The sequence below is a fragment of the Mesoplodon bidens genome (genome assembly GCF_964165515.1).
Source record: "Mesoplodon bidens genome assembly, chromosome: 8".
Lineage (NCBI taxonomy): Eukaryota > Metazoa > Chordata > Mammalia > Artiodactyla > Ziphiidae > Mesoplodon > Mesoplodon bidens.
This window is the reverse complement of record NC_138165.1, coordinates 52,525,168-52,544,215: the sequence shown is the minus strand read 5'-3', so window position 1 is coordinate 52,544,215 and position 19,048 is coordinate 52,525,168. Positions and strand designations below refer to the sequence as shown.

The 19,048-nt window shown below is 38.4% G+C and overlaps 1 protein-coding gene across 10 annotated transcripts in view; it reads right to left on the bottom strand.

Moving 5' to 3' along the window:
* The window catches only part of GTDC1 (glycosyltransferase like domain containing 1), a 390,290-nt gene that overhangs the window by 235,731 nt on the left and 135,511 nt on the right, over nucleotides 1–19,048 (bottom strand). The window contains exon 2 of one of the 10 annotated variants that reach the window (XM_081242642.1): nucleotides 16,037–16,249. The exons of the other annotated variants lie outside the window; for them this stretch is intronic. Within the exon in view, the coding sequence (XP_081098768.1) occupies nucleotides 16,037–16,155 (119 nt within the window). The 5' untranslated portion in view covers nucleotides 16,156–16,249. The remainder of the gene's footprint in view (nucleotides 1–16,036; nucleotides 16,250–19,048) is intronic. 10 annotated transcript variants of the gene reach the window in all.

The following is a 19,048-nucleotide window of genomic DNA, read 5'->3' as shown; positions in this document are numbered from 1 at the left end:
AACACCATCAACCTTATAGCTTCATGAATGATCTTCAAATGCAGATCCCCATCTTTCACAGATCACCTGAACTCTAGTCCTCTATTTCCAGTGACCCACAAAAAATGTCTACTTGCTATTACTTTCAACTCAGTATACTAATATTGGGCTAACTCATCCTTTTCTTCCCCCCATTATTTCTTGCTTCTCAACTTTACTCATTCTTCCAAGAGGACAGAATTATGCTCGATCCCTAGGGTAGGGCTGAAGGCATATTTGATTATTCCCCTACTCCTAACTCTTATCACAAAGTATCACCAAGCTGTGCTAATTTTTACTATAAATAAAGATGCTAAATTTTGCCTCTTCTCCCACCCTCCAACACTGGGTTTTTATCAGCTCAGACCACAAAAACTGAGTACCCTCTTAAGTGATTTCCCTGTCTTCAACTCCTTTCTAACATATTGCCTCCATGTTAATTTTACCAAAACACACTGTGACTAACTCAATCTGCCAAACCCTTTGAAAAACTACCTGGCTCTAAAGAAAATGAGACCAAGAGACCAATTTAGGTTATTTTAAAGCAAAACATTAGGTAATTCTAATCCTCAAAATCTTCTAAATTAAAGCCTGATTAATGGGTAGAACCCTGGGTTTCTTGGATTTCAGTCTACTACTTATTTCATCATTTAAACTGATGGAGTTACTTTCTGAGAAAAGTCTCAGCCCTGCCAGCAGATCCTTCTGCAGCTCAAAAATATAAGCCAGATTTTTACTTTTATAACACAACACCATCTTTGGCAACTACAAAATTAGGAACCATAGCATATGGATCTTCTTTCAGTCAACACAGAATACCAATACCTCAGATATGTGCTAATGACCTGAAGATTATTTGCTCTAATACATACTAAAATATTTATAGATGAAATGATATAATATGCAAGATTTGCTTCAAAATAATCCAGTGTGGGGAAAGGGAGAATAAAGTAGGAGACGGTCACAGATGAGATAAGATTTATCATGAGTTGATAATTATTGAAGTTTAGTGATGGGTACACTTAGAGATTTATGATACTGCTATCCCTACATTTATGTTTGAAATTTTTCAATTTCAAATATAAAGTTAAAATAAATTTGAAATCAAATGCTATAAAATATTATCAATATTTACCATGGATAATGGAATTATGGATGCTTATTTTCTTCTGTATCTCTAAATATTCTTTTTAGTTTTCTAAAATGAACAAGAATTACTTTATGAAAGTTATAAAATGCTAAAATTTAAAAAAAACTATGCTTTCTACATCAGTTAGGCCTCTTCTTACTCAACTAATATTTGAAAGGGAGTGTTAGTTATTCATTCCTTACAGTCACTGAAACTTTATCATTTTATCAAGTGAAAGAACCGTTAAGCTATGTACCTCCACTATTTTATTCTGGTACTCAGTAGGACTATCTTTATAAGAAAAAATTATTAGCCTATTCTCACTTTTTACTGAGGGATGTTCCATGAACCAACATAATAGAAAACATACCTACATTTTTTAAAGAAATACTGCAAAAACTGTCCATTACTACATTCAATGTCCCTTATAATAAAGATCTACTTAACAGAGTCCACTTAGAACTATGGGTTTTAACATGAGCTACACATTAGAATCAACTGAGAGATTTAAAAAATCCTGATATCCAAGCCACACCCAATACCTACTAAATTAGAATCAGAGGAGGTGGGATCCAGGCATCAGTACTTTTTAGTGTTCCTAAAGGATTCTGAGAGCAGCCAAGGTTGAGGAATATTGTTTTAAAACTACATAAATTAGTGATATATTGTTAATTTTTTATTATGCAAATTTTCAAGCACATACAAAAATAGACAGCATAATAAGCCTCATGTATCCAACACACAACTTCAACAGCTATCAATATTTTTGCCAAGGTTGGTTCAACTCTCCCTCTCACTTTATTTTTATTTATTTTTTGCTGGAATATTTTAAAGCAAATGTCAGACATAAGATCATTTCATCTTTCAGCACTTCAGTTTGCAAATATTGTTTCTTATGATTAACTGACTTAATTCCTTTTTATTAGACAACGAGAGGCTTTGATGAGCTTAGTTTTTTGTTCAAATGGATTAAGTTTCCTTAAATTAGAATATCTAAACTATCCATGTTTCCTCAATCCCTGCTATAACTTGGATTTTTTATTTTTGCTTTTGCTTTAATAGTTTTCAGTTATATTGTACACGTGCATTTTAATGAAAAACAGACCTTTCATTGCAGGGGTTTTATGTATCCTCATATTACTGTCCTCTCAAGAATATATACACTATCTACTCTGCCTATTATACCATGTCAAATCCCTCAGTTTGACTTCAATAATAATGTATATTTTTCCTAATTATAGAAGTAATATATGGTCATTATAGGATGATTTGGAAAATATACAAATAGAAAAAGAAAACAACATCACTTAAATTTCTACAACCTATATCTAACAATGTTTTATGTTTTGCACATTTTATCCCAGGGTTTTTTTCCTAAATGCGTAAACACATTTTACAAAATTGAGATTGTACTATACGGATCATTTTCATAATATAATTTTTACTTAACATTCTCATGAGTATACTCCAAGTCTTTAAATCTTTAAAAAATAATACTTAACAATTATGGAATTAATACTCCACTATATGGATGTACTATAATTTAATAAACTGTTCCTTATTATTGGACAGTTGGATTACTTTCCAATGATCATACATAATTATTTGTTGATAATTCTAACCATCCTTTTGTCAAAAACAGTGAAGGGTCTGAGATTTTGCCCTACTTGCAAGTTAACAAGTTAGCCTACCACGGTCTCCTGGATGCTGGCAGCAAGCATGACACCCCTGGGTCAGACAAGGACTTATCACTTGGGATAACAGTGAGCAAGCATGAGCTTCTCACTCACATCAGTTTTCCTTGGCCCCCAAGGCCCACCAGGGTGATGTGGAGTGGCCTACACGGATGATGCATAGGCACTGGGTTTGCATCATAGCTAAGAAACCCTGAGCTTAGGAAACCCAAATCTTGCATAATGAGCTACAAGGAAACTTGCCCAAACTTTGCTCTATAGGGAGATATTATTATACTTGAACAATAAATAAACCAGCTATCTGATCAGAAGGGAAATACTATCTCTATATTACAATGCTATTTTGCTACAAACCTCCTTGAAAAGATAGTACAGGACAAAAAGGCATTTAATGTCTCTGCTTGCAAACCATATGAAATGTGAGAGACCCATGGAGAACTGTCTCCCAACATTCTTCAGGACAAATATGTAGAGGGCAATAACTTCAATTTTTTTTTATTGAAGTATAGTTAATTTACAATATCATGGTAATTTCAGGTATACAGCACAGGGATTCAGATATATATATATATATATATATATATATAGATAGATAGATAGATAGATAGATATAGATATAGATAGATAGATATAGATAGATAGATATAGATATATTCCTTTTCAGATTCTTTTCCCTTTTATTACAAAATATCGAGTATAGTTCCCTGTGCTATGCAGTAGATCCTTGTTGGTTATCTACTTTATAATATAGTAGTGTGTATATATTAATCTCAAACTCCTAATTTATCCCTACCCCCAACCCCCTTTTCCCTTTGGTAACAGTGTTTGTTTTCTATGTCTGTGAGTCTCTTTCTGTTTTAGAAATAAGTTCATTTATATCTTTTTGTTTCTTTTAAGAGTCCACTTACAAGCGATATCATATGATATTTATCTTTGTCTGGCTTACTTCACTTAGTGAAATTCTTGATACAATACAGTATTGGGTTGGCCAAAAAGTTCAGCCGGAAAACCCCAAACGAACTTTTTGGCCAACCCAATACTATAAAATTCTTTTCTAGAAAGACTGAACCACTTTATACTCACATCGATAAGATATGAATGCCTCTGCCTCCCTTTCAAAAGCTTCCATGATTTCAATCTTCCTTAACTTCTCCTATCCTGCTCTTCCCATAAAATACATCACAATAATTAGAAGCAGAACAGCATAGTGATTAAGAGAGACTCGGAGGCCAAAAAGCTGAGTTTCAATGGCAGTACCACTATTTACTAGCTATGAAAACTGGAATGAGCCACTTAACGAATTTGTGTCTCAGTTTCTTCAACTCAAAAGTGAAGATAATCATCACCTTATTAATTATTAATACAGTTGTGAAATGTGTTAATACACTGAGAGCACGTAGAACAGTGTCCGGAAAGTAGTAAATGCTATCTAAGTGTTAAGCTATGATTATTATGTCTGGCTGCTCTTCCATGTCCATCCCAGTCCTACCCACCCTTCAAAGTACAGTCAGATACCAATGCCTCCACAAAAACAAATGACCTCCTGCTCTGAATTCCCAATTGTACTCCATACCTCTGAAACTTTTCACTACATATTATGTACAGAGGTCTGCGTTGACCAGGTGTCTTGTTTTTAATGCTTCATGACTTTCAGGTTAATGACAGTACTAAAAGGCTTCTAGCATTTACAAAGATCTCTAACCTTCTCAATCCTACCATCCACAAAATAATGCAGCCCAAACTCTGATTACTGCAAATGAAAATCTTTATGTATCAATTATGCAAAAAACTGAAGGGTTTGTTTTGGTTTTTGTTTTTTAGGCAGTAAATCAATAACATTCTTTAGGTTTATAGGCAGTCAATTAAAACAGTGCTGAACATATCAGTATTTGGGTGAAATATCTTTTAACAAAATGTTTCCTGTACTATACATCAAGATAGTAGAAATCATAGATACTCAAACCACTAGAGCAATATTGGAATTCACCATGATAAAGTTGGCCCCAAATTGATCCAGGAATAAAATTAATAAAGTGGGAGACCAAATAATTTGGGGAATAGAGCCATTAGACTGGAACAAAAACCAGATCACAGATACCAAAAACTTGCAATTTCTTAATATAAAAGCATGTGCTTCAAGATAGTATCTTCAGGGATTCCCTGGTGGCGCAGTGGTTGAGAGTCCGCCTGCCGATGCAGGAGACACGGGTTCATGCCCCGGTCCGGGAAGATCCCACATGCCGCGGAGCGGCTGGGCCCATGAGCCATGACCGCTGAGTCTGCGCGTCTGGAGCCTGTGCTCCGCAACGGGAGAGGCCACAACAGTGAGAGGACCGCATACCAAAGACAGTATCTTCATTACAGTAGGCATTTTGAAAACCAGAACTATACCTATTTTTGACAGAAAGTTAAAAATGATATTATGATTCTAAAAATATACCTTAAAAATTGTATGTGTCCCCAGGGGTTTCAAAGTATTTTCACATGCACAGTGTAAAATTAAAGATTATAAAAACCTTATCATAAAAAAAGCACAAGTACGGGCGCGCGCTAAACGGGAGAAGCACTGGTTTGAGAAAAGCATGGGTCGCAAGTACACACTGGGACCCTGCCATTAATGGAGGGGAAAAGCGGGGAGACGCCAGCAGATTCCATCCTGTAAGCTGGTAGGAAGCCTGAAGGCTTGATGGGATTCCAGTGTGATAGGAGGCAAGGACATGCTTCAGGACCCCGGAGGAAGATGGCGGAAGAGTAAGACGCGGAGATCACCTTCCTCCCCACAGATACATCAGAAATTCATCTACACGTGGAACAACTCCTACAGAACACCTACTGAACGCTGACAGAAGACCTCAGACTCCCCAAAAGGCAAGAAGCTCCCCACATACCTGGGTAGGGCAAAAGAAAAAAAGAATAAACAGAGACAATAGGATAGGGACGGGACCTGCACCAGTGGGAGGGAGCCGTGAAGGGGGGAAGGTTTCTACACACTACAAGCCCCTTCGCGGGCGGAGACTGTAGGTGGCGGAGGGGGAAAGCTTCGGAGTAGCGGAGGAGAGCACAGCAACAGGGGTGCGGAGGGCAAAGCGGAGAGATTCTGGCACAGAGGACCGGTGCCCTCAGGCACACACCAGCCCGAGAGGCTTGTCTGCTCGGCCGCCGTGGCGGGCGGGGCTGGGAGCTGAGGCTCGGGTATCGGCTTTCAGTCGGAGCGCAGGGAGAGGACTGGGGCTGGCGGCAGGAAGAGAGCCTGAAGGGGTTAGTGCACCACGGCTAGCCCGGAGGGAGTCCGGGGAAAGGGTCTGGAGCTGCTGAAGAGGCAAGAGACTTTTTTCCCTTTTGTTTCCTGGTGCGCGAGGAGAGGGCATTAAGAGGGCTGCTTGGGGAAGCGCCGGAGACAGGCACGAGCCGCGGGTAAGGCATGGACCTCGGAGACGGGCGTGGGCCGCCGCCGCCGCCGCCCGCCGCCGCGGCCCGCCGCCGCCGCCGCCGCCGCCGCCGCCCGCCGCGGCCCGCCGCCGCCGCCGCGGCCCGCCGCCGCCGCCGCTGCCGCCGCCGCCGCGGGGCCTGTGTGCGAGCGCGGGTCACTGTCCGCCCCGCCTTCCGGGGGGCCTGTGCACCCCGCCACTGCCGGGGTCCCCGAGACCCGGGGACGGCTTTCCCGGGAAAGCGCACGGAGCGCCACGGGCTGCTGCAACGTCACGCCGGCCTCTGCCGCCGCAGGCCCGCCCCACACTGCGCGCCCCTCCCTCCCCTCTGCCTGAGTGAGCCAGAGCCCCCGAATCAGCGGCTCCTTTAAACCCGTCCTGTCTGAGCGAAGAACGGACGCCCTCCGGCGACCTACGCGCAGAGGCGGGGCCAGGTCCAAGGCTGAGACCCGGGAGCTGTGAGAGCAGAGGCAGGGAAATCTCTCTGTGCAGCCTCGGAGGCAGCGGATTAAAGCTCCACGGTCCATTTGATGTGCCCTGCGTCTGTGGAGTGCATGAATGGACAGCGAATCATCCCAAATTGAGGAAGTGGACTTTGAGGACAAGATTTAAGACTTTCCCCCCTTTTCCTCTTTTTACAACGAATTATTCCAAATTAAGGAGGTGGACTTAGAGAGCAAGATTTCAGACTTCTCGCCCTTTTCCTCTTTTTACAACGAATTATCCCAAATTGAGGAGGTGGACTTGGAGAGCAAGATTTTTGATTTTTCCCCCTGCTCTCTTTTTGTGAATGTGTATGTGTAATCTTCTGTGTAAGATTCTCTCTGTATAGCTTTGCTTCCACCATATGTCCCAGGGTTCTATCGGTCCGTTTTTTTTTTTTTTTTCAATAATTACTTTCTAATTTTAATAACGCTACTATATTTCATACTTTATTCTATTTTACTTTACCTGCTCTTTCTTTTTTTCCTACTCTCCCTTCCTCCCTCCCTCCCTCTGCTCCTCCTTTCCTTCTTTCTTTTTCTTTCCTCCCTCCCACCCCTCTTCTTTCCACTTTCTTTTTCTTTCCTTCCTCCCTCCCTCCTGTCTTTCTTCCTTTCCTTCCTCCCTCCATCCCTCCTTTCTTTCCTTCTTTCTTTCCATCCTTCCTCCCTCCCTCCTTTCTTTCTTCCTTCCTTCCTTCCTTCCTTTCTTCCCTTCTTCCTTTCTTTCCCTCTCTCTTTCTTTCTTCTACTAATTCTTTCTTTCTACTTTTTCTCCCTGTTATTCTGAGCCGGGTGGATGAAAGGCTCTTGGTGCTGCAGCCAGGAGCCAGTGCTGTGCCTCTGAAGTGGGAGAGCCAACTTCAGGACACGGGTCCACAAGAGACCTCCCAGCTCCACATAATATCAAGCAGCGAAAATCTCCCAGAGATCTCCATCCCAACACCAGCACCCAGCTTCAGTCAACGACCAGCAAGCTACAGTGCGGGTCACCCTATGCCAAGCAACTAGCAAGGCAGGAACACAACCCCACCCATTAGCAGAGAGGCTACCTAAAAACATAATAAGGCCATAGGCACCCCAAAACACACCACCAGACGTGGACCTGTCCACCAGAAAGACAAGATCGAGCCTCAACCACCAGAGCACAGGAATTAGTCCCCCCCACCAGGAAGCCTACACAACCTACTGAAACAACCTTAGCCACTGGGGTCAGACACCAAAAACAACGGGAACTACGAATCTGCAGCCGGCAAAAAGGAGACCCCAAACACAGTAACATAAGCAAAATGAGAAGGCAGAAAAACACACAGCAGGTGAAGGAGCAAGATAAACACCTACCAGACCTAACAAATGAAGAGGTAATAGGCAGTCTACCTGAAAAAGAATTCAGAATAATGATAGTAAAGCTGATCCAAGATTCTATTTCCAAGATCCATAATCTTGGAAATAGAATAGACAACATGCAAGAAACAGTTAACAAGGACCTAGAAGAGCTAAAGATGAATCAAGCATCGATTAAAAACACAATAAATGAAATGAAAAATACTCTAGATGGGATCAATAGCAGAATAACTGAGGCAGAAGAACGGATAAGTGAGGTGGAAGAAAAAATAGTGGAAATAACTGATGCAGAGCAAAATAAAGAAAAAAGAATGAAAAGAACAGAGGAGAGTCTCAGAGACCTCTGGGACAACATTAAACGCACCAACATTCGAATTATAGGGGTTCCAGAAGAAGAAGAGAAAAAGAAAGGGACTGAGAAAATATTTGAAGAGATTATAGTTGAAAACTTCCCCAATATGGGAAAGGAAATAGTTAATCAAGTCCAGGAGGCACAGAGAGTCCCATACAGAATAAATCCAAGGAGAAATACACCAAGACACATATTAATCAAACTGTCAAAAATTAAACACAAAGAAATCATATTAAAAGCAGCAAGGCAAAAACAACAAATAACACACAAGGGAATCCCCATCAGGTTAACAGCTGATCTCTCAGCAGAAACCCTACAAGCCAGAAGGGAGTGGCAGGACATAATTAAAGTGATGAAGGAGAGAAACCTGCAACCTAGATTACTCTACCCAGCAAGGATCTCATTCAGATTTGATGGAGAAATTAAAACCTTTACAGACAAGCAAAAGCTGAGAGAGTTCAGCACCACCAAACCAGCTTTACAACAAATGCTAAAGGAACTTCTCTAGGCAAGAAACACAACAGAAGGAATATACCTACAATAACGAACCCAAAGCAATTAAGAAAATGGGAATAGGAACATACATATCAATAATTACCTTAAATGTAAATGGACTAAATGCTCCCACCAAAAGACACAGATTGGCTGAATGGATACAAAAACAAGACCCATATATATGCTGTCTACAAGAGACCCACTTCAGACCTAGAGACACATACAGATTGAAAGTAAAGGGATGGAAAAAGATATTCCATGCAAATGGAAATCAAAAGAAAGCTGGAGTAGCAATTCTTATATCAGACAAAATAGACTTTAAAATAAAGACTATTAGAAGAGACAAGGAAGGACACTACATAACGATAAAGGGATCGATCCAAGAAGAAGATATAACAATTGTAAATATTTATGCACCCAACATAGGAGCACCTCAATACATAAGGCAAATACTAACAGCCATAAAAGGGGAAATCGACAGTAACACAATCATAGTAGGGGACTTTAACACCCCACTTTCACCAATGGACAGATCATCCAAAATGAAAATAAATAAGGAAACACAAGCTTTAAATGATACATTAAACGAGATGGACTTAGTTGATATTTATAGGACATTCCATCCAAAAACAACAGAATACACATTTTTCTCAAGTGCTCATGGAACATTCTCCAGGATAGATCATATCTTGGGTCACAAATCAAGCCTCGGTAATTTTAAGAAAATTGAAATTGTATCAAGTATCTTCTCCGACCACAATGCTATGAGACTAGACATCAATTACAGGAAAAGATGTGTAAAAAATACAAACACATGGAGGCTAAACAATACACTACTCAATAACGAAGTGATCACTGAAGAAATCAAAGAGGAAATTAAAAAATACCTAGAAACAAATGACAATGGAGACACGACGACCCAAAACCTATGGGACGCAGCAAAAGCAGTTCTAAGGGGGAAGTTTATAGCAATACAATCCCACCTTAAGAAACAGGAAGCATTTCGAGTAAACAACCTGACCCTGCACCTAAAGCAATTAGAGAAAGAAGAACAAAAATACCCCAAAGCTAGCAGAAGGAAAGAAATCATAAAGATCAGATCAGAAATAAATGAAAAAGAAATGAAGGAAACGATAGCAAAGATCAACCAAACTAAAAGCTGGTTCTTTGAGAAGATAAACAAAATTGACAAACCATTAGCCAGACTCACAAGAAAAAAAGGGAGAAGACTCAAATCAATAGAATTAGAAATGAAAAAGGAGAAGTAACAACTGACACTGCAGAAATACAAAAGATTATGAGAGATTACTATAAGCAACTCTATTCCAATAAAATGGACAACCTGGAAGAAACGGACACATTCTTAGAAATGCACAACCTGCCAAGACTGACTCAGGAAGAAATAGAAAATATGAATAGACCAATCACAAGCACTGAAATTGAAACTGTGATTAAAAATCTTCCATCAAACAAAAGCCCAGGACCAGATGGCTTCACAGGTGAATTCTATCAAACATTTAGAGAAGAGCTAACACCTATCCTTCTCAAACTCTTCCAAAATATAGCAGAGGGAGGAACACTCCCAAACTCATTCTACGAGGCCGACATCACCTTGATACCAAAACCAGGCAAGGATGTCACAAAGAAAGAAAACTACAGGCCAATATCACTGATGAACATAGATGCAAAAATCCTCAACAAAATACTAGCAAACAGAATCCAACAGCACATTAAAAGGATCATACACCATGATCAAGTGGGGTTTATCCCAGGAATGCAAGGATTCTTCAATATACGCAAATCAATCAATGTAATACACCATATTAACAAGTTGAAGGAGAAAAACCATATGATCATCTCAATAGATGCAGAGAAAGCTTTCGACAAAATTCAACACCCATTTATGATAAAAACCCTGCAGAAAGTAGGCATAGAGGGAACTTTCCTCAACATCATAAAGGCCATATATGACAAACCCACAGCCAACATTGTCCTCAATGGTGAAAAACTGAAACCATTTCCACTAAGATCAGGAACAAGACAAGGCTGCCCACTCTCACCACTCTTATTCAACATAGTTTTGGAAGTTTTAGCCACAGCAATCAGAGAAGAAAAGGAAATAAAAGGAATCCAAATTGGAAAAGAAGAAGTAAAGCTGTCACTGTTTGCAGATGACATGATACTATACATAGAGAATCCTAAAGATGCTACCGAAAAACTACTAGAGCTAATCAATGAATTTGGTAAAGTAGCAGGATATAAAATTAATGTACAGAAATCTCTGGCATTCCTGTACACTAATGATGAAAAATCTGAAAATGAAATCAAGAAAACACTCCCATTTACCATCGCAACAAAAAGAATAAAATATCTAGGAATAAACCTACCTAAGGAGACAAAAGACCTGTATGCAGAAAACTATAAGACACTGATGAAAGAAATTAAAGATGATACAAATAGATGGAGAGATATACCATGCTCCTGGATTGGAAGAATCAATATTGTGAAAATGACTCTACTACCCAAAGCAATCTACAGATTCAATGCAATCCCTATCAAACTACCAATGGCATTTTTCACAGAACTAGAACAAAAAATTTCAAAATTTGTTTGGAAAAACAAAAGGCCCCGAATAGCTAAAGCAATCTTGAGAACGAAAAACGGAGTTGGAGGAATCAGGCTCCCTGACTTCAGACTATACTACAAAGCTACAGTAATTAAGACAGTCTGGTACTGGCATAAAAACAGAAAGATAGATCAGTGGATCAGGATAGAAAGCCCAGAGATAAACCCACGCACATATGGCCAACTTATCTTTGATAAAGGAGCCAGGAATGTACAGTGGAGAAAGGACAGCCTCTTCAATAAGTGGTGCTGGGAAAACTGGACAGGGACATGTAAAAGTTTGAGATTAGATCATTCCCTAGCACCATACACAAAAATAAGCTCAAAATGGATTAAAGACTTAAATGTAAGGCCAGAAACTATCAAACTCTTAGAGGAAAACATAGGTAGAACACTCTATGACATAAATCACAGCAAGATCCTTTTGGACCCACCTCCTAGAGAAATGGAAATAAAAACAAAGATAAACAAATGGGACCTAATGAAACTTCAAAGCTTTTGCACAGCAAAGGAAACCATAAAGAAGACCAAAAGACAACCCTCAGAATGGGAGAAAATATTTGCAAATGAAGCAACTGACAAAGGATTAATCTCCAAAATTTATAAACAGCTCATGCAGCTCAATAGCAAAAAAACAGACAACCCAATCCAAAAATGGGCAGAAGACTTAAATAGGCATTTCTCCAAAGAAGATATACAGACTGCCAACAAACACATGAAAGAATGCTCAACATCATTAATCATTAGAGAAATGCAAATCAAAACTACAATGAGATATCATCTCACACCAGTCAGAATGGCCATCATCAAGAAATCTAGAAACAATAAATGCTGGAGAGGGTGTGGAGAAAAGGGAACACTCTTGCACTGCTGGTGGGAATGTGAATTGGTACAGCCACTATGGAGAACAGTATGGAGGTTCCTTAAAAAACTACAAATAGAACTACCATATGACCCAGCAATCCCACTACTGGGCATATACCCTGAGAAAAACATAATTCAAAAAGAGACATGTACCAAAATGTTCATTGCAGCTCTATTCACAATAGCCCGGAGCTGGAAACAACCTAAGTGTCCATCATCGGATGAATGGATAAAGAAGATGTGGCACATATATACAATGGAATATTACTCAGCCATAAAAAGAAACGAAACTGAGCTATTTGTAATGAGGTGGATAGACCTAGAGTCTGTCATACAGAGTGAAGTTAGTCAGAAAGAGAAAGACAAATACCGTATACTAACACATATATACGGAATTTAAAAAAAAAAATGTCATGAAGAACCTAGGGGCAAAACGGGAATGAAGACGCAGACCTACTTGAGAATGGACTTGAGGATATGGGGAGGGGGAAGGGTGGGCTGTGACAAGGCGAAAGAGAGGCATGGACGTGTATACACTACCAAACGTAAGGTATATAGATAGTGGGAAGCAGCCGCAGAGCACAGGGAGATCAGCTCGGTGCTTTGTGACCGCCTGGAGGGGTGGGATGGGGAGGGTGGGAGGGAGGGAGATGCATGAGGGAAGGGATGTGGGAACAGATGTATATGTATGACTGATTCACTTTGTTATAAAGCAGAAACTAATTAAAAAAATAAATAAATAAACTTTAAAAAAAAAAAAAAAGCACAAGTACTATTTTTTTTCCACTAGCACTTAAGGAAACTAGAGTTGAGACCCTCAGTCAAAAAATTAAAATATTTTTGATATAAAACATAGTTGTATTTAGAAATACATGCATTTTGAAAATCATGCTAAATATTATTTTAAATAATTTAAATTACTTAAAGTCAATTTAAAATTATTTTATTTTAATAATTTAAATTATTACTATTTAAATAGTTTAAATATTTTAACATACTATTCTAAATTAAATATGAAACACTCAAGTTATTGTCTAGTTAAAGGACTTCTTAGGAAACTCAAATTAGAAAACTCGTTGCCTCTTTAAAAAGTTACCTTATGAAGGAAAAGAGTGGAAGATAAAGTTATTCAAAAGAACTAAGAAAAAAAAAAAAAGAACTAAGATATGTATTTTGGCTTTACTGCCACCACCTACCAGTAAAGTAGGGATGCACAAATATAGGCACACATCACCCCAGATCTGGGGGAAATAATAGATAGATATATGCTTCTCACCTAAAATTATGACCCTGGTGGAATCACAAATTCAATGACAGTAGTGCTGGAAGAGGGGTGTCTAATGTGACAAATGACGCCAAATGAAGTTTCTTACTTGCTTCTTTTTCTCTTCTCAATTCTTTCTTCTCTCTTTCAGGTAAAACCCTTTATTTTACTTTTGGATATTTTAGTTGTTTATTGTTTATTTCTTAAAAATGTATTAGTTTCAGGTATACAATATAATGATTCGACAGATTGCAAAATGATCACCAAAATAAGTTTAGTTAACATCCATCACCACACTTAATTACAATTCTTTTTCCTTCTTATGACAAGATCTTTTGAGACCTAATCTCTTAGCAACTTTCAAATACATAATATGGTATTACTAACTATAGTCACAAAGCTGTACATTATATCCCCAGGACTTGTTTTATTTTGACCATCTCTGTTACCTTTATTTTTTTATTTTTATTTTTTTTTATTTTATTTTTTATTTTTTGGCTGTACGCGGGTCTCTCACTGTTGTGGCCTCTCCCGTTGCAGAGCACAGGCTCCGGACGCGCAGGCTCAATGGCCATGGCTCACGGGCCCAGCCGCTCCGCGGCATGTGGGATCTTCCTGGACCAGGGCACGAACCCGTGTCCCCTGCATCGGCAGGCGGACTCTCAACCACTGCGCCACCAGGGAAGCCCTTACCTTTATTTTTGAGAGATATTTTCACTGGGTATAGAATTCTCATTTGATTGTTTCTGGTTTTCTTTCAGTGCTTTGAAGATGTTGCTCCACTGTCTTCTCCTTGAGATGTTCCCAATGAGAAATCTACTGTAGTGTTTAATTTTGTTCTTCTGATGTAACTCGATATTGTTGGTTTTTTAATCTGGCTGCTTTTAAGATATCCTTGTAAACACTAGTGTAGAGAACAGACTCTAAAGTGACCCCCATGATCCACCTCCTTGTATGTATGCCTTGTGTAATCCCTCCCTTTGAGTGCAGGCAGGACCAGCTACTTGCCTCTAAACAACAGAATTCAGCAAAGGTGACAGGACGTATGTGTGTATGCTACATAAGATTGTATCATCTTGCCTTTCAAGAAGACTCTCCTTTTCAGGATGTGCGGATATAAGCAGCCATGTTAGGACAGTCCACATGGCAAAGGAATGAGGGTGGCCTCTCAGAAATAGCAAGCAAGAAACTGAAACTCTTATTCCAACAGCTCACAAGAAAGTGAATACTACCAACAACCATGTGAGTTTGGAAGCAGATCCTTCCCCAGCTGAGCCTCAATTGAGACCACAGCCCTGACCGAATCATGAGGTTTTCCAGTTTGGTTGTTGGGAACGGGCACTATTTCTGGCCTTTTGCGAGCAATGGGCATTATTCCTTGTAGTTTTTTCGTATGGTTCTTAGTTTGACCTTGAGAGTTTCCTAACATGCATGTGACAATTTGCACTCAGATGAATGATCAACTGGGACCCTCTACAGATCTCCAGGATTCTCTCTTTGAGCAGCTCTATTTCAGCATTGTTTTTATCTAACCAGACTCTTACCTCTATCTCCTCAATGCCAGGGGTCCTACCAGTCTCTCCTTAGATTCCTCCTCCTTGCATCAGAGACTAGAAACTCTTCCAAGGGAAACAAGCTTGGGTAATCATAGAGCCCACCTCATTTCACTGCCCTCTCTCAGGGGTCACTGTCCTTTGGTGATCGATGTCCAGTGTCTTGAATGGTTTCATATATATTTTGTCCATTTTTTGTTTGTTTCCAATGGAAAAGTAAATCTTGTTACTGTTATTTCATATTGGTTGAAAGCAAAAGTCTTCCAATAAGTGCATTTAACCACAGAACTAAAACCAAAACCAATGTGGGAACTAAGGTGGCAAAACAGAACATAAAAGGTATTTGCTCTGACCATGTATTCATAGAAATAGTACAACTGTAGAAGAAAAATAAAAGAAATTTGAGAGATAGATTCACCTCTTGCCTTAACCATAATAGCTGTTAGTGTTCAGATACTTTTGAAAGCTTATAAATCAAACAAAAGAAGTATATGCATATTTAAAAAGTATATTGGTAAAAAAAATGTTAAAATCAGATGGTAGAGAAAGAGCAATGGACAAAAAAGTGGGGACACAACTTTATCATTATTCATTATAAAGAACTAATAGATACTATCTCAAGAATTAGAGAACTCAGGGTGTCATAAAATGTTATAACTATGAAAGTAGACAATAAGGAAAAAATGTAAACCTTCCTAAACATCAAAAGAACTACACACACACACACACACACACACACACACATACACAATTTTGTAGGGGAAAAAACGTCTTTTTTAAAAAAATACCTCAGAGGAAGTACAGTTGACCCTTGAACAATGCAGGAGTTAATCTGTGTATAACTTATAGTCAGACCTCCATATCCTAGGTTCTTCCACATCCTCAGATTCAACCAAACAAGGACCATGTAGTGCTGTAGAATTTACTATTGAAAAATATCCTCATATAAGTTGACTTGCACAGTTCAAACCCATGTTGTTCAAGGGTCAATTGTAGAGAATCTAAAAAACAAAACAAACAGACAAAAATCAGATTTCCATAAGAGAAATAGAGAATGTTGCTCCTCCCAAAAATCCACCACTATCACCACCACCACCACCACCACCCCACCCCAAAATAAGGTACTAAACTTGCATGGTTTCACAGGGGAATTCTACCAAAATTTTAAAGATTAGATAAGTCCATTTCTTTTTAAACTAGTATTAATAGGGGGTGGAGAAACTTCCAAATTATTTTATTTTTATGAAGTGGGTGTAACAAAAACGGGTGAAGCTCACTTAAAATAGGTGCCAAAATCTGAAATAAAATACTAGCAAACTAAATCCAGCAAGAAATGAAAACAGAGTAAAACATCATGAACATGTGATCCTCTTTCCAAAAATAGACATGGTTCAGTATTAGTAAATCAATAAGATCCATCATTTTAATACTTTAAAAAGAAAAAAAGATCACATAATCATGAGTAGGCACTTAACCAAATTTAAAACTATTCATGATTTTTTAAATTCAATAAAATTTTTGTTCTTAAAATAAGAATGCATGATTTTTTTTACTATAATAAAATATGTTCAGTTCAACTCAAAAGCCAGCATCATACTAAAGAAGAAACATTAAAGTCAGCAAGAAGACAAAAACTCACTATTGCCACTGTTATTTAGCATTGTACTGCAGGAACTAGCCAATAAAATTAGACAAGAAAAAAAAATGAAAGGTATAACAACTGGAAAGAAGTAGGTAAATTTATCAGTATTTGTGGATAAGATTAGAAAGTTCAAGACCATTAACCAAAAAGCTATTTACTACAGTTAGAGAATTTAGTAAGCTTACAGAGTACAGAATTAATGTTTATAAAATTATTAAAATATATGTAAACATATATAACAAGCATTAAAAGAAAATACTGCATAAATAGCAGCATATACATACATAGATAAAATTTCCTAGGAATAAATTTAAGAAACATGCAAAACCTCTATGAAGAAAATGTTAAAGTATTACTGAAGGTATCCCAAGAATGACTTGAATGAATGGTAAATTGTGTCACCACCTTGGAGAGGAAGAGTCAACATTACATAGACATCAATTTTCTTTGAGTTTGCTTATCTTGGTTACAATTAAAAAGGTTGTTTTTGTTTATTTTCAACTACACAAACGGATTCTAACTTTCATAGATAAAGACAATGAAAAAACAATAGCCAAGAAAACTCAGGGATGGGGAGAGGGGATGATCAGTTGGAGATGGAAACTAACCCTACCAGACATTAAAAAATATTTTAAAATCTCAAAAATATAAAGTCTAACATTGGTTCAAACATAGACACAGACCAATGGGAAAAAAGACGAAGTCCAGATATACACAGAATACATACAAGGAGTTAGCATGATGCTAAAAGTAGCCTCTCAAAACAGAGATGAACACCCCAATAAGTGATGTTGAATCAATTTGGTAACCATTTAGAGAAAAAATAAACTGGGATCCAGACCAGGATGTAACAGGACAAACTTCAAAGGATCCAAACGTTTCAATGTAAAAAATGTAACCAGAGAAGTACTAACTGGTTGAATGTACCCTAGGAAATGACTTCCCCATAGGTCACAGCTTGCTATCCCATGGAAATATGTGTGCCACAAATGCAAGAAATAAATGTAATTTTAAAATCTCTAATAGCCAATAAGATTTTCTAGTAGCCCTAGAAAAGATGAAAATAAATTAGATGAAATCAATTTTAATAATATATTTTAATTCAAGATATCTAAAATATTATCAATATATAAATACAAAATTATGAAAAATTTTGCTTTCTTTATTTGAAGCTAAACATTTTAAATTCCATGTGTATTTTACAGTTATAATCATATCTCAATTCAGACTAGCCACATTTCACAGACTCAATAGCCACATGTGGCTACCATACCAACTGGCAGGTCCTAAGAAGTGCAGACTAAGTTCCACAAAGTAGGGAACACTGTTTAGCTCAGTTCACCCAGTACCTGCACAGTGCCCGGCATATATTTTTGTGAGAGAGAAAAGAGAAAGAGGAAGGAATAAAAATGGATCTTATCTGAGAAACAAAGTCATTGGTATAGTAAGGGTGAAAAAAAGCATTTAGAAGTCTTGGGTTCAAGTCTTGACTCTGAAATTTCCTAATAGGTAACTTGGGCAAATCATAACTTCTCTGAACTTGATCTGTAAAAGAAGATTTTTCATGCTTACCTATTGTTTAGGAGTTGCTATGAGGATCAAACGAGATCATGAAGACATATGTAAATTGTGAGGCACTTTATAAATGTTATATTGTTACTGAGTTAAAAAGCTCTGTCTCTATGATCACTGTTTCCAGAGGACACTAGCTTCTTGCTTTTGATCACTGTCACCCATCTATCTCCTACCATGGACATGCAGGTTAAAATTATGCAGCATGTTGGTCCATGTTCTATCCCTGGAAGACCATTATTTTGATTTGTTCATCTGTGTTCAGTGCCTCACTCCACATTTCAGCTGTCTGCAAATAGAAGCCTCTCTCCTTTAACTTGACAAAAAGAGGCTCTCCTGAGGTATCTCAGACACTTGTATCCTGTTGGGGTACCTTTGGTTTGCAGCATCTACCCTACAGAATAACCCTAGCCATCCTCTGATATAGGACAGGAACTGGTTACAACAGAAGCCAGAAAAGGAAAGGGACCTGAAATCCTAAGATGCTCCTCAGAGAGATATGGAGAGAGAATGGGGTTGGATGACTCCATTGAAGGTGGAAGAGTCAACAAGGAGTAGGAAGTTGGATCCAAGCTTGCCTCATTTT